Source organism: Populus alba, chromosome 8 (assembly GCF_005239225.2).
Source record: "Populus alba chromosome 8, ASM523922v2, whole genome shotgun sequence".
Lineage (NCBI taxonomy): Eukaryota > Viridiplantae > Streptophyta > Magnoliopsida > Malpighiales > Salicaceae > Populus > Populus alba.
Genome location: NC_133291.1, coordinates 4,849,824 through 4,865,408, shown reverse-complemented (window position 1 = coordinate 4,865,408; position 15,585 = coordinate 4,849,824). Strand labels below are relative to the sequence as shown.

Genomic DNA, 15,585 nt, shown 5'->3' with positions numbered 1-15,585 from the left:
ATTCAGACACAGAACCGGATTACAAGCAATGAGGAAATTTAGAGGTGGTAGTGGCCAACCATAGATCCGCAAGTAAAACAACGTTGCCTCCTGGGAGAGAAAAAAGCTAAAGCAGATCTAAAAATAAATCAATAACCTAAAATTACTCTGAAAAAAATAAGGATGTCTATATATATCCTATTGGATTCATTCAAGAAGATACCCTGAACTTTAATGATGGTAAAATCTAGAGCTTCGAAAACCAACAAAACTATACATTGAAAAATAAAATCTAGTCTATTTAATATTTTGATTCTCCAAAAACAGGACTTTTAATATTTAATATTTATTCGGACTGTAAGCTGAAAGCCATCTATATATTTCATACCGAAACTCTTAACAAACACTTTGAAAAAAATAATCTATAGTAAAATATTTTTCACGAAACAAATGGGTTCTAGGTCATGTTTGGTTGTGACAAAGCCCGTTTGCTAAAGCAGGAGTAAGAGGTCCCTCTTTTCTTATCATGTTAATTAGTGAAATCCAAACAATTACCCTTCTTTTCTCGAGAGATTTTAAATTCGAACACATGTTCTATAATAACAACAAGTGTCCAATATTGACATATTATTTTCCTTCACGATCATGCTATATTTTAGACTATTTTTCATGCATTAAAATTAATTCTTCTCAGTACTGTATTTATTTATATATAAAAAAATCCCTCATGACTTCCTATTGGGTCTCTCTGATCATCAAAGCAACGCCTCCGGAGGTTTTGATATATTCTAACACACTGCGTGCAACTCATGGGCATTTCAGATTTATTTATTTATCTTCTTCGAGCCTGAACCAAGGCAGATACAGGAAGAAATCATGATGATCGTCATCACGCATGGTTCGATCTGGTGATCCCACGGGCTGATTCGATTATTTTTCAATATTTACGGCGTGCTGCTCAGTATAGAGCAGAGAAGTTGAGAAATCAACCGTGATTTCCTATTCCCTTTCGCTCGGATTAAATTTGAAAATGACATTCAACCCTAGTATTCCCTGACACTGCACAAAATCCAAAGTAAAAGTTTTATCTCCAATGGTTTAGTGGTTTAAATATCCCACTTGGCCCTTGAATAATATATACGATCATCGCTTTTCATCTTCACCGACTGAGGGAGGAAGAGAAATGAATTAAATGACTGAAATCTCCACCGACTTTTGAGCTGTGATTAGTAAATTAAGGTAAACGGTCTCTGATACATAGATGAACGCCCTTGTAAATTTCCATTGCTTAGAGTCAAATCTATACGCCCTTGTGAAATTTGGCTGTGTTCATATTTCAACCATAAAAAAAGACCTCATTTTTAATAATATATTATTGAATGTAGAAACTTGACAGGTGCATAGCATGGATAAAAATTAGGTTTTCAGGCTTTGATCTTGCAGCTCAAAACGGTGAAGAATATAGAAGAAATTCTAATATTTTTATGAAAAGTCTAAAAATCGATAATATTTAATAAAAGATAAGCTTGACATCCTTACCTGTTTAGTTCTAAATCTAAAATCTTTATAATAAAATAATTATTGTTAAAAGTCACATGTGTATATAGTAGAATCTTATTAGCATTAGAGTTTCTAATAATCAAATCCTTGTAAATAAAAATTAAATAATTATTATAATAAAAATAAGTACTGTAACATAAAAAAGAAGAAGCATCGCCTGTCAAAATTACCACGCCGTTCTTACAGCTAGCACCGATCAGGATCATATTCGTTTTCAAGTCCCTCGAAGGTGCACGTCATTTGCATATTAGATAAATCATGTAGAAAAAATGAACAGACATTTGCCATATTTGTCTGGCGATAATCACTTATTAATTTCGACGTACTATTCTCTAGTTTTCACAAGACTAGAGAGGTGAATCTAGTCTAGATACATGAAAATTAGTCCAAGTTCAAGATCCCAGAAAAAAAAAATAATGTTAGGATGATCTACACTAAGGAGCATGCAAGATCCTTAATTAGCGAACTTGATACGTGGGATCAATATTACCTTCAATTCAAAAACCTAGATTAGAATATTATAAGTCAATTATTATTGTTATTATTGTTGTTGTTGTATAAATCACTTGTTCTTGCTTTCTTAATTACTGAGAACACTCTAAGTTGCACTTCTCTCTCTAATTAATATAACAGTGGGATCCATAAATAATTAATGTACAAGGTAGATCTTATATTTATCCGAGAAAAAGAAAATACAACTCACAATGTGTAGAATAACTTATAGAACTGACCAATACAGGATAATATAAATAATTTTATATTATTTTCTAACATGTATTTAATTTCTTGATTTTGGAATTTACACTAACAAACAAAAACTAATTCAACTAAAGATTTTAAATAGAATAGTTTTATACGATTCTGAAACAAGCATTGCGGCAGAATTCCAAAAATCAAGCATATAGGTGCTGCGTTATAGCTTGAAATTGATATTTTTCAACCTCAAGAGTAATTTTAAAAGCCCTTCACACTAACCGCAGTGTGATCTGCCCTCTGCATTCAACGGAAGAGGCTTCAAATTGTCTGGATATATTCTTTTGTATCCATGAATAGCTGGTGCAATATATATATATATTTAGAATAAAGTATGGAATTCTTGAAAGAGATATATATAATAAAAGATGATATCTTCGCTCATTTAAAATCAATATAATTTGTCTACACTGGGAAGATAGTTGCAGGCTATACGCACAACAGTACAAGAGATTATAGTCTATACAATTATAAGGTCATATGGAGCACAGAAGCCAAGGAAAGAGAGAGTAGTTATACATATTCAAAGCCAAGAGCCAGCGGGAACTGGGATTGCATTGGAGAAATCAGCGGAGCACCCGTGCCCCCTTGGAAAGAATTCCTCTACGTGAATATTGCCAAGAAAAACTCTCTTCTCTCGCTCGAAAGAAAGTATAGCAGGAGTAAGAGAGTTCCAAGAAAAGCAAACTTTATTAAAGATAGCAAGGGTCCAACCATGCCTTGCTCTGTTTCCATCCCTTCTCCTCTATATTCGTTAGGGTTTTCTTTTCTACGTTTTCTTTTCCCTCATTTTGCATAGGTTTTATTTTAATGTTCTTGCACTTTACTACTATATTGATTGAATTTGCCACCAACTTCATCAAGTTAATTTTATGACATTGCATCACTGGATTAACCTGTGATGCTTTCTAAACAAGAATGTTAATTAAGTTTTAGATTTGACGAGAGTGCTCATGACGCAAAGCATATAAAAAAAAAAAAATTCACTGCTCATCTTGTGATTGTTAGAGCAAAAGGAATATGTAAATGTTAATCCATATTTAAGTAACCAATTAATTCAAAATCTTAAGTTGTTAATTACTTAAAATCTTGATTAAAAATCGTTCTTGTTCTACTCTTCAATCGAGGCATGATGCACAATCTAAGTTCTTCAGTAAATACATTTATATTATCAACTGGTGAGGTTCTGTAGTAGTACTTTTTACGCCAAAAAAAATGAGATGCAAACATTACGCACAGCTTATAGTGTCAGATTATATATTGAGAATAAAATATTAAGTTTATGTTAAAGATTAATATAAAAAATTTTAATTTTTTTTTGTCTGTTGGTTTAAGTTTTTAAGCTAAAGATATTTTTTTTATATATGATAGAGTATTTCACGTTAAAAGTTTAAATTTTACCATTGTTATTCTTTTAAATTAAATTAATAAATTTAAATATAAGATAATGATGAGTTTATGTAATTTATATTTAAATATTTTTATTTGAAGAGATATTAAAGAATACTAGTATTAAATTAGATTGTTTTAAAATTTGTATCAAACAATTTAAATAGAGAATATTTTTTAATATGTTAATTATTTAAATAAAAATACATGGTTAAAAATTTGAAATCTAAGAAATGATTAAGAAATCACTCACCGTGTAAAAAGACTTGAACTTTCGGGCTTATGAAGTGGCAGTACGTGTTTGTGGTACACTTAGATACATGCTATTAAGACCCAGAGTCAAGTCAAATTACAGAAACAGTGCTGTTAATTTGGCGACATGAGTGTAATACGAGGTAGAATTAAAATAGTGAATGCCTGCCTCATGCGTGTCTGTGACTGTCTGAAATAGAATCCTGATAAGCTAACAAGCCCTAGGAATGCTCGTTCTCGTCTCTTTCTCGGGATTTTTATTCATCGATCTTTGATTTGCCTCAGAACCCCATGTAGGGTTAGAAAATCTGTTTGGGATTCAAACCCTTTTGACCTTGGACCTTGCCATCCCTAATTCTTGACCTCTACTTGCTTTAAAGAGCCTAGCCGTCCAGCTCTAGTTGAAAAACTAAAAGAGTTTCAAGTACTGCTAGTATTGTTTAAAATTAAGAGATATCAAAACTGTTTCTTGAAGTAATGTCTTAGATTCAAGTGTTTATATATTATTGGTACCCTGTGGCCTAAGTTGATCTTCCCCTAGCATGTGTACAAGTGCCCCTCTTTTCTTTCTAGTCTGTGCTAAATATTCATGAACATGTACACTTAATTACGGGTGCACATTGCTGCGCGTGGTTTGAGGTGATCTTCTCCCCCTTGTGTGTGTGTGTGTGTGCGTGTGTACACCCTGCTCTCCTTGCATCATTAATTTCTACTCATTAAGCAACTGTCCAATGTCCTTCCTTTACTGTAATCCAATTTGAAGCAGCAGCTGCTAAGGCCTGAGATATAATATTTTGTGTGTTTTTGTTTCCCAGGTGACTTCGAGTCCCATGGAGTATTTGCTACTGCAACATGTTCACATATAATTTTCACCACCCAGCATGCCCCACACACACCCTATGTATTGAATAATGTACATTATTCAAGAACCATATGATATCGATCCGGAGGTGATGAATTTATTACCGAGTTTGATTGAAGCAAAAACCTTCCAAAATTGGATAAAATAACTAAATTATGGTATATAAATTCTCTTCATGTTTGCCGTTGTTCCTACTAATTCAAAAACATACCGTACGTAAAACTAGAAACATTTTCCTCTCACACTTTGTCGAACGTTGCCATGTAAAGGGCTAAATCTTGGTAGTCAAAGATTGTTGTTGGGCCAATGACAGGAACATAAACAACTCTTGGCAGACTACGCCGGGCTGAGTAATTAACCATGGATGGAGTACTGGTCTTGCTTTGGCCCGTATTCTTGAATCAAGCCTTCTGGTGAGTTAGGTCGGCTTTCAAACAACGATGTTTATGTTACATCTTGAAGATCGAAGTAGACGAGGACACGTATTTGCAAATCCTGAAACAACCAGGACTATCTGTCCCCTTGTATATCACTCGCATAACATGGATTATCAGCCCAGCCAAAACTATCTGTCCCCTATTGCAATGTGTCACAAAACGACGTTGCTGACAAAATCCTGATGCTATGCTTGAGATTGCTTATCCTATGTTATTCGAGTTGTGCCCTATAACTGGACATGTTTCCCATTGCGGAGTTTTAGAGTTTACGGCAGAGGAGGGTTTCATTACAACAGTGGATGGTGGAGAACTTGAAACTAGAGAAAGGAAGTGTTGCACTGATAAAGAGTGCTGATCCTGTGAGGGGAACGTACATGAAGAAGTAACAGCCACACACCACAAGGTTTGGGGGACTCTCGAGTCCTATATCTGTTTTAGGAAATACCCACGTGAGCTTTACTTGTCTAACTGTTGGTGATACTATCATGATAATGCACAACAACAACAAATATTACATTGATGTTGTTGAAGCAAAGCCATCATCTTTGCACCTCCTCTGGATTGTCAAGAACGTGAAAGATTGGTTGAAAGACTACGCATTGAAGATGACAAAGAACAGCCCCTTTCCCTTTCGCAGCATCCAACAAAATTGAAAGAAGAGCAAGAACAGCCAGGATGCGCACCTCAATTCCAATTGGATGGGAAAGCTGTGGCAAAAAGAGCAGTAACCGGCTGGTGCTACAACAGATGCTGGATCAAGTGATAAGCACTCCAGTAAACATGGGAAGCTCGTCTTTGATTCAAGTGTGGCGGAGGCTCGTAATGCATCAGGAAAACTAATATAAGGGGATGACAAGAGGGAAACCTTGGAGAAGGAATTAGAAGAGAATTTCAAACCCTTTACTGGAAGAAGTTTCAAACTCACAGATAAATAATCCTTTAATTTCACTAATTTTCCGTCAGTTTATTAGTTTAGGGTAGATGAAAGTCAGTATCCAATTGCGTACCATTTTTCGTGATAGAAGAATCTCTATGTAAATGATTTATTCTGTCCAGTTGATTATTATAGTTCTTAATTACAATTAGCAGCGCCCCCAATTTGATACTGATATAAGCTTAGAGCGATAAGCGAATAACTCCCAAGTAATCAAGTAAATAATTATTTAGACCCTGATCATAAACATTCCTCCCACTTTTATGCGAGTGGAAGAACAATACAGAGGAAGTATAGAATAAACCAAACCCAGCTCAAGCACTGATAACACTCAACCACCGGCCTTCAGATGTGGTTTGAACGGAATATTTAAAAAATACTTTAAGAATTGTCATATTCCACGAATGAATTTGAGAAAATTATTATTACTACTATTATTTGGTGTTAAAGAAAATTATTAATGTCCATCATATTTACACCACCGTGAAAAATAACAATTCTGACCTGCTTTTTTTTTTTTCCTAGCTTTCATGCCAGCCCAGTTTTTACATGCACAAATGAGGTACATGTCAAGCAGAAATAAAGATTTCTTGGATAGAAACAGCATTTAGGTTATGGAGAAGCATCCGCCACTTGGGATGTCTTTGAATGCTTACTGACCTTCTGCTCAACTCCCAACCATTTCTGGATAAGTTGAAATGTTGTTTTGTCACACAGCAGTCCACGGTGATTAGCAGTAACTCCTACTCTTTCCACTGCCACAAAACCGTCTGCCTGTGTACCAGAAAGATTATTCAGAATTCAGTGCACATTTTAAACTTTTTGGAGAAAAAGCTGAAGCTTGAATATTGAACAGTAGCAGTGAAAACTCAAGAAGATTACACAAACAAGATAGGTATGCTTAGTAGCAAAATTGATTTTTCTAAAATACAGCAAAAATATTCACTGTGTAATCTACTCGATCCCGCTTCTACTTCTTGTTCCCCTATTTTTTCTAGCTAAATATTCAAAGATTCGGGGAAGAGGAGAGGATGAACTAACGTTACATATTTTGACATCATGTGAACATGATTGCGGCATTAAGCTATTGAACCTTATGCTTTTTATATGGCACCTCTCCCTTCACTGCATCTACAAACATAAAATTCTGCAAAATGATGCATGAACGCTCTTTTATTCAGGACTACCCACTGTTTCATCTTTGGTCACACTCCAACAGAGAACTTCAGTTGCTATAATGTTCTGGCAATTGACTGCAGAATTTCACCCCCAAGATCATGAAATCACCATCCTTGTATAATTTTTTAAGTACATAATAGAAATTAAACGAAAGGTTAGAAGAAGCACCTTTGCTGATTCAGCGGGAACAGTTCCATCTCCATCCACATAAGAATACTGGGGCTGAAACAACCAAATTTTAATACAGTAAGATGAAATTAGCACAAACATTATGATTTATAGCAGCAATTCTTGAGAGGTATAAGAGGAACAACCATCAAAAACAGGAAAATCGCTAATAAATCCTCAAATGTATGGCACAAAATTATGATCTGAGGTTTAAATGATATCAGTGCCTGGTCCTAATATAACCCATCAGATCTAGGTAAATGGAATAGGATCAAAAATTCATTCCTACTTAAGATGACAGACATCTTAATCACTTACCATTGAATGGCACACTTCAGACAGGTCCTCTACTGGGGATGTCTCTGTACCATAGCTGCATTGAAGATGGATATATCACATCAGCTTTAAAGTAAGCAATATTTTCAAAGGAATCAAATTAAATCTCATCTCACACTTTGCAAAATCTAGACTCTGAACATGTCAACATGATCACAGCGTATCTGATTTGCTACCATTCATTGGAAAAGTTGATTTGTTTTAACAAAGGATTTCAGATTCACTTTTCAACTGAATTTTAGTTTGTTCAGAAATCACAGCTACAGAGAGTGTGCCTTGGTGAAATTAAGGTGTTATATTTAGCTAAGTTTAGCAAATTTTGGTGATGCATGCTTACAAAACGTGAAACCACTCTACATTCCACTTAAGAAAAACAAGAGCTGTCTTCAAGGAATTAGACCACTTATGTCATGGTTTCATTCCAAAGATATTTTACAAAGAACATGCTTTGATGCAGGAACCATTTTAGTGTCTGTATAAAATGCACAGCATGGTGCCAGCCTCTTCCAAATGATTAACCTCCCAGACCAGAAATCTCCACAAATCATTTTTTTTTACATACCAGACATCAAAAGGTGTGTCAAATGATGCCCCATAAATGTTATAGAAGGAGACCCCTTCTGGCAATTGAACATTATTGAGAATCTGACGAGTACCAGCAGCCCTTTTGAGGATAGAGAAGTTGAATGGTAGTGCTATGGTGTTTCCATTATAATTTAACTGCAAAAACAGATGAAGAATAATGAGTTTGGATGGTGATTTAATAAGAAATGCACATTAAAGTATAATGAGTTTGGATAGTGATTAAATAAGAAATGCACATTACATATCAAATACCCGGACCTTTTGATAGCACATTCTACCTAGCAAGAAGTCATTATATGTCTCAAGTAAAAGCACCAACTAAACATAAACCCAAGTCAACTGAAGGAAAATGTCAAATCATTGCTAATAACATAGTTTATGAACCTTTTAGTAGCATGACCTAACATAAGCATGTTGATGGCCGAAACAGACAAAAATACCAGATGAAAAGTTCAAGGGAGACAACAAATCCAGAGAGGTATTTTCCAGCTACAAGAATCTTGACACTGAAACTTCAGATCAGATGGCGGTACCTCGTTATTCTTCAACGCTTCTTCAAAGAGAGTGATACAAGGAAAATGTCAAATCATTGCTAATAACATAGTTTATGAACCTTTTAGTAGCATGACCTAACATAAGCATGTTGATGGCCGAAACAGACAAAAATACCAGATGAAAAGTTCAAGGGAGACAACAAATCCAGAGAGGTATTTTCCAGCTACAAGAATCTTGACACTGAAACTTCAGATCAGATGGCGGTACCTCGTTATTCTTCAACGCTTCTTCAAAGAGAGTGATACATTCAACAGCACCAAAGGACTCCAATTTGGCAGGAGTTTCCCCGTCATTTGATTGCTTTCGCCAAACATGAATTTGTGGTTCTGCTTTCCAATTAAAATCTGGATTTGGCAACATTTCATAGATCGACGGGCACTCAACCAACTATGTGCAAAAATAAAAACATGTGCATATAGATCACCATGGAGTTTTCACAAAAAATATTGTATATCAGTGACAATGCTATCTGTTTACTTTTTGCTGGGGAAAAGAAAATGTTGAATATGCCAAAGCACACAGCTTCAATAGAATATACAGAGACAGCATAGTCAGATCTCTAACTTCCCTAGGCACTACATGCATAGGAATGAGAGTTTTGTGCTTTTTCAGATATTTTCTGAATTGATAGTTGATACAAACAATGGTTATGCATCAGGATAAGTGTTAAAGAAAATGAAATTACCAGTTGGTGCATTGTCCACCTAGAAACAAAAAAGTAACTCTCGAAACCATCAACAAACTGCAATCCAGTTAAGAGCGAGTCATTGATGCATCCCGGTGCACCTGTTAAGCAAAAAAGTTCATTAGCCGTGTTTTCTTTAACAACATTAAATGAATGGGAAAGGAGGGGCATTTAGGTGAAAAATACATCATTTGTTAAATGCTGAGAAATTCATGGGATAAAATTCAATAAGATCTACTAGAATTTGATGAAATTGCAAGGACTTCCTTGTTAGTTTAAAATATAAGACAAACCATCAGTACAAATAGACTGAGCCGGGTGGCACATGAAGAGAGCATATGCAAGGCTATCGATTAAACTTCAAATCAGAGGCCTCTGCAACTACCTTTCTAGAGGCCATCAATTGATGATATTCCTTTCAAAATTGTTCTAATAATAATGACAACATCATTGGGATTTTTTCCCATCCATTTTTATAGCGTGAATAGGTTAGGGAATTATTTTGGAATATTTTATAGAAGCACAAGATGTTTCTATTGACCAAGTGCAGCTCCACACCTACCTCATTTAAATAGCATGACATGTCTAAGCAATCATGGTGGGATGCTTGAATATAGAAAGAGCATGTTCTTCCAAACATTTTTCAACATTTCTAGAATTCCAATAGCTCTCATAAGGTTGACAGATTCTCTCATAGTGAAGGCATGTTTGCTAAACATAGAGACATGACATAGAGTACCTTGGAAAGGACAGGCAATGCAGATCCACTTATTCACAAGCTTGGAAAACAACTGCCAATGAATGACTAAAAGTAATCAGTCATGCCTCATCTAAGAAATAAAGAGATCATTTTTGTCAGCATTCTTCTGAAAAATTTAATAATATGCAGCTTGTGGCCCAAAGAAAATATACACACATCTTTGTGAAGTGAAATGAAACAAGAAACCAGCAGTCCACCCATGGAATGTGAAATTATATTAACTTTTCTACCCCCGGAAGCTTTATAGGCAGCTTCCAACTTTGCTTTAAGACCTTCCATTGATTTTTCAATTCTGTCAACAATAAAATATATAACACTCAGATTTTACTACATAATAAGTAGGAAGCAAAAATAGTTTCAGACACTATCACTTTTGGATATAGATGAAATTACATGGAAGTCGTGTGGCCAAGAAAACAGCTTTACTCACCAAAAATATAACAAGTTGAAAAAACACTCACCTGTTGCTTTGCCGAAAATCATAACCATATCCAAACAATGTGGTTCCCTTCTTATATCCACATTTAACAAGCATATCAATCATGTCATGAAAATGATATACCCCCGACAAATGAATAAGTTTCACAAACTGGAAAATGACAATGGGTATCAGATATATAACAGAAATTGTATTTTGTTTCATAAATGGATTACAATGAAAATATTGATAAATTAGAAGAAAAAATGACAAAATAAAATAGACACTCCAACCCACAATACCATGATTCGTTATTTGTATTACTAGACATCAAATGTAGTATTTGAATAAGGAAATAAATTACAGCAAGTCACAAGCTAATCCATGGAGATAATAACCAAGAAGAATCAAATAGATAAATAACAGAAAATCAAATAGATATTGTTTGTATTGGCAAGTCCAGGTTCTCGAGGATTGCTATGTATCACAACAGAACAAACTAAAAGCACATTATTGTAATAATGGCTCAACATCCAGCCTCAATTCGAGGAGTCCAACATATTGTATGTATGAGCAGGCAAATCCCAGAATGTAACACATCAACAATTCATATAGGCAGACTTAACAGTACTGCCAGTTCAGTAGCAGTTTAATGTTAAGATGGCACCAGTAGGGGAAAAGAAGACAAGTCTCATCAGTCACACCAAAATATAGTATCAAGAAACAATAAGTAACTTTTAATTTTTTATTGGAATCATTATATAGAAAAACTAATCCGCAGAAATGCTAAACAAGAAGGAAAAAATAACTAATTTGCTAGGAGAAGGGGTAATTAGTAACCCTATCTTTTTCTCCACCAAATTGATTGTTGGAGGGTACAGAACTAAAAGAAGCCTTCTTTTTTGTGGGATATGTATATGAATGATGATAATTGCAGACTTATTCTACTATGCAGAGCTAAAACAAGCCTTTTTTGTGGGATATCACGTATATGTATGATGAAAGTTGTATATGCTTATTCTACTGAAATGGAATTGTCATTCGAGTGAAAAGAGATTAATCATAGCCATTATCCTTCCATTATTTGGGTGCAAAAAACAAACAAGGAAGAAATCTATCCCACACATATATTTTTATTTTATTTTTATTTTTATTTTTTTGCCTTTAAACAAAAGGAAAGGGTTATTTCTCACCCTTCCCCATAACTTTCCTTTCTTCTTACCCATCCCTTCCTCTCTATATATCTTGCAAGCCAAGGTACAGTAAGTTTTAAGATAATAGAGTAAGGCAAGATTGCAACACAAGTTCTGGACAACAAGAATTCATGGAGAAAATTATTAATCTTACCCATGATGGATCTAAAATGTCAATTGCATATAGCCCAGAATCATCATCAGGGACTACAATCTCAGTGTCACTGTCCAATACTTCTGTATAACCTGAAAGATACAAATACAGGAACTTCAGGAAATATAGGGGGGGGAATGATCAAACCAAATTACTGCGCACATGATGGGACAAAAATGCAATGTGTCATAGCCAAGTAGCTTAATAGTCAAAAACCAAGCGATTGAATAATCTAACAGTGCCACAGCACTCAAAATGCACATTTTTATTACAGTAATCAACCAAGGAAAAGTACTTCTGAAAGTCAATAAGATTTCATAAATGATCCAAATTTGAATATGAACATCCAGGGATTCCGCTGGGTCCTGAAAACATAAAATAACTTTCATGTTTAGTCTTTAAACTCTTATTAAATTCTCGAGTCTCCAACAAAAATCTTTATTAAATTCTCCATGTTTAATCTCCAGAAAAAGTCTTCATGTCTCCAAATGTGTCTGTCCTATGATCATAGGTCTCTAGGTCAACACGACCGCTTGTCTCCAGTCCTTGCAAACACTCGTCTCCAAGTCTCGTGAGAGTACATATTCAGGCCCCATGATTGCTTGGCTCAAAAAAATTAGGAGTCCTCCAGAAACGTTGACAAAAATTACAAGAAGTCTTTCACAATTCATCAAGGCAACGTTTTCATGCACTATGTAGCCATGACAACTAATGTTTATACTAAGTATTTTCCCCTGCTTTTGCTCGTTAAGTCTTTCAAACACATTGTTTAAAAAACATGGGAGGACGAATGATGGTACAAAAAATGTATATTTAAGTTTATTAAAAAAAATTAATTAATTTGTTGTTTTATGGGCCAAGGGGCCCAAATGGCTAAAAAATCCATTTTTTGATTTATTTCATCTATTCCATGATTGTAACCCCGGGGGTACACGTTACACCACGATTTTGAATCAGAAGAGAGATTTCAAGAAATGGCGAATCTATTCACTCTATCAATAACCGAGCTGGATCTGGTGGAGGGATACGGGGGCGTAAAAAAGGGGATCCTATCAGCTTGCACCTAGTAAATTTCTACAAACAACAATCTTCACACAAAAATTAGGCTTCCACGGTTTGCAAAACTAGGTTTGGGCTCGAAATGGGGGCTTGTTTTTTCAGACAAACCTCCACCACTTTCCAAGCCCAACTACTAGGCTCGTCTACGTTTCAAGGCTAGACCTAATTTCACAGACCATGAAAGCCCAATTCTTGTGTGAATATTTTTCACGACTTCATCAAGTAGCATGAACATGACGCAGCGAATAGCGTGGATAGAAGCTAAGTGTTCTCAAGCCCTAAGATTACAAACCTAAACTATAAAAAAATTTAGAGACAACTCTCTCAAGTTTTATGAAATATAAAAAGTTTGAATCTAAATATCAAAGTAAACCAGACATCCTTATTTATACTATTTCCAAACCTAAAATCCTTTATAGAAAAGTATTATGGTTAAAACTTCCCCATCAAATAGAATCTATCTATCATTAGAATTTATAAGAAGTAAAATACTAATCAACTAAAACTACTAATCTAATTAGAAAAAAAAATCTTAAATCAACTAGAAAAATAAAGATAATTTTGCACGGTAACTTCCGTTCTTTATTTGGAGGCCTTCACAACTTTTTGTCGAAATTACAGCTAGATCCAACAATCAGATATGTTTGATTTACTTCGACATTTTTAAAACTTAAAAAAACCTAAAATCTGTAATCATTAATAAAATAATTCAATAACCATTATTATTATTATTATTATTATTATAACAAGAGTAATGAAGGAATTTCCCCTCGTTAAGAGAACCCAATTCAACTTTTAAAAAGATACAGTTATATACTTTCACTTTGGCACTGAGAAGATTTTTGTTTCTTCTAGTGAGAAGGAAGTAAAGTAAAAGAACACTTTAAAGAAAATATAATTTGTTTTCTGCCGTTTTTTGCCACTTCCTGTCCTCTTCCCACGACCAAACAAGTATTGAAATATATTTATATATATATATAGATGAATGAATATAAATGATACGTCACACAGAATTCTTGTCTTTTCTACATTTTCTTGATGACCAAACTCTATTAGATAAAACCCAATTCATGTTTCTCTTTGTCTCTTTCTTTTCTCAGCAACCAAACAAACAAAGAAGTACAGAACTCTCTAAGCATAAACACAAGAACTACATCCATGCATGAGTACAGAACACAATACATGTGTAAGTATTTAGTCGTAAAGAGTAGGGAGGAGACCTGTTTTTGGATTATAAACAGACCATATTTTCTTCTTGAACTCCAAATCAGCCAAGAGAAGCCTGACCCAAACCCGAGTCTCAAACCCGTTCTTCTTCTTTGAATGGAGAATGGACCCTGCGATTCCGGAAACCAATAGGACCGGGTCACGATCGGGTTCGGTGTCGTCGAAGCTTCGGTCTCCGAAACATGGGCAGAAACTGAAGTCTTGTAGCATGATTGGGTTGAAACAGGAATGTATTCGGGTTCGGGTTTGAGAATGGCAGAGACTAGAGAGTGCCAGTCAGGATGGTTGGCGGTGGCCATGGGTCCATTTTCCTTTAATATTTATTGCAGTCTTTAATTCTTCTTTTTTTATTTTATTTTTTGGCTTGATTCGTGTGCAAATCGATAAGAATGCGGTACAGGTCAATATTTAAATTAAAAAGAAATAAAAATTATTTTTATATAATTTTTAAAATAATATCAAAATTCAAATTTTAAAAAATATATTATTTTAATATATTTTTTAACTAAAACATTTTAAAAAGTAATGAAGTTTTTTAAAATATAATAAAGATTAATTTTTAAAATATATTTTTTTAAAATAATATTTTTTTATTTTTAAAAAACAAATTTAATATCAACACTTAAAAATATCTAAAAATATTAAAAAATAAAATTTAAATAAAATAAAATTTAAAATTTTAATAAAATACTTGTTTGACCTGGTCATCATGAAACATCAAACGAATATTTAAATTAAAAAATATGTTTGATATTGTATTTTAGAAGTGTTTTTTATAAAAAGTTAAATTTAATTTAATTTTAAATTAATATTTTTTATATATTTTTAAATTATTTTAATATGTTGAGATCAAAAATAATTTTTAAAAAATAAAAAAATATTATTTAATATATTTTAAAATAAAAATCATTTAAAAAAATAATTGTATATATATATATATATAGTCACATTTTGCTTTGTCATCCTTGTACTTTTCACTTCCTACTTGTAATTATTTGAGTACCAATAATTACTCAAATAATGTGCTGTGTTGTTTTAATTCTTGAGAATAAATCAATTTTATGGTGTCCCAAAATCACTCGTTTGATTTGAATAGTAAA

The 15,585-nt window shown here is 33.9% G+C and overlaps 1 protein-coding gene across 2 annotated transcripts; it reads right to left on the bottom strand.

Moving 5' to 3' along the window:
- Positions 1-6,532: 6,532 nt before the first annotated feature.
- Positions 6,533-14,833, bottom strand: LOC118055801 (phospholipase A(1) LCAT3). 2 transcript variants are annotated; one of them, XR_004688709.2, is made up of 12 exons: positions 14,479-14,833; positions 12,200-12,291; positions 10,896-11,023; positions 10,591-10,726; positions 10,414-10,465; positions 9,675-9,775; positions 9,197-9,376; positions 8,412-8,569; positions 7,832-7,886; positions 7,514-7,567; positions 7,208-7,419; positions 6,765-6,940 (listed from the first exon to the last, which is right to left on the bottom strand). XR_004688709.2 is itself a non-coding variant. In XM_035067799.2 (11 exons), exons 1-11 carry the CDS (start codon positions 14,693-14,695, stop codon positions 6,779-6,781), a joined length of 1,335 nt encoding a protein of 444 aa, XP_034923690.1. In that variant the 5' UTR covers positions 14,696-14,830; the 3' UTR covers positions 6,533-6,778. The 2 variants fall into 2 exon arrangements, 1 of the variants encoding a protein (XP_034923690.1); XM_035067799.2 differs by lacking the exon at positions 7,208-7,419 and having other exon boundaries at positions 6,533-6,940; positions 14,479-14,830.
- Between the last annotated feature and the right edge of the window lie 752 nt (positions 14,834-15,585).

Coding starts and splice junctions, on each gene's coding strand:
- LOC118055801 (XM_035067799.2), bottom strand. CDS start 14,695: ATGCTACAAGACTTCAGTTTCTGCCCATGTTTCGGAGACCGAAGCTTC. Junction 12,292..14,478: donor TGTTTATAATCCAAAAACAG/GTCTCCTCCCTA, acceptor TGTATCTTTCAG/GTTATACAGAAGTATTGGAC. Junction 11,024..12,199: donor ACATTTTAGATCCATCATGG/GTAAGATTAATA, acceptor GTCATTTTCCAG/TTTGTGAAACTTATTCATTT.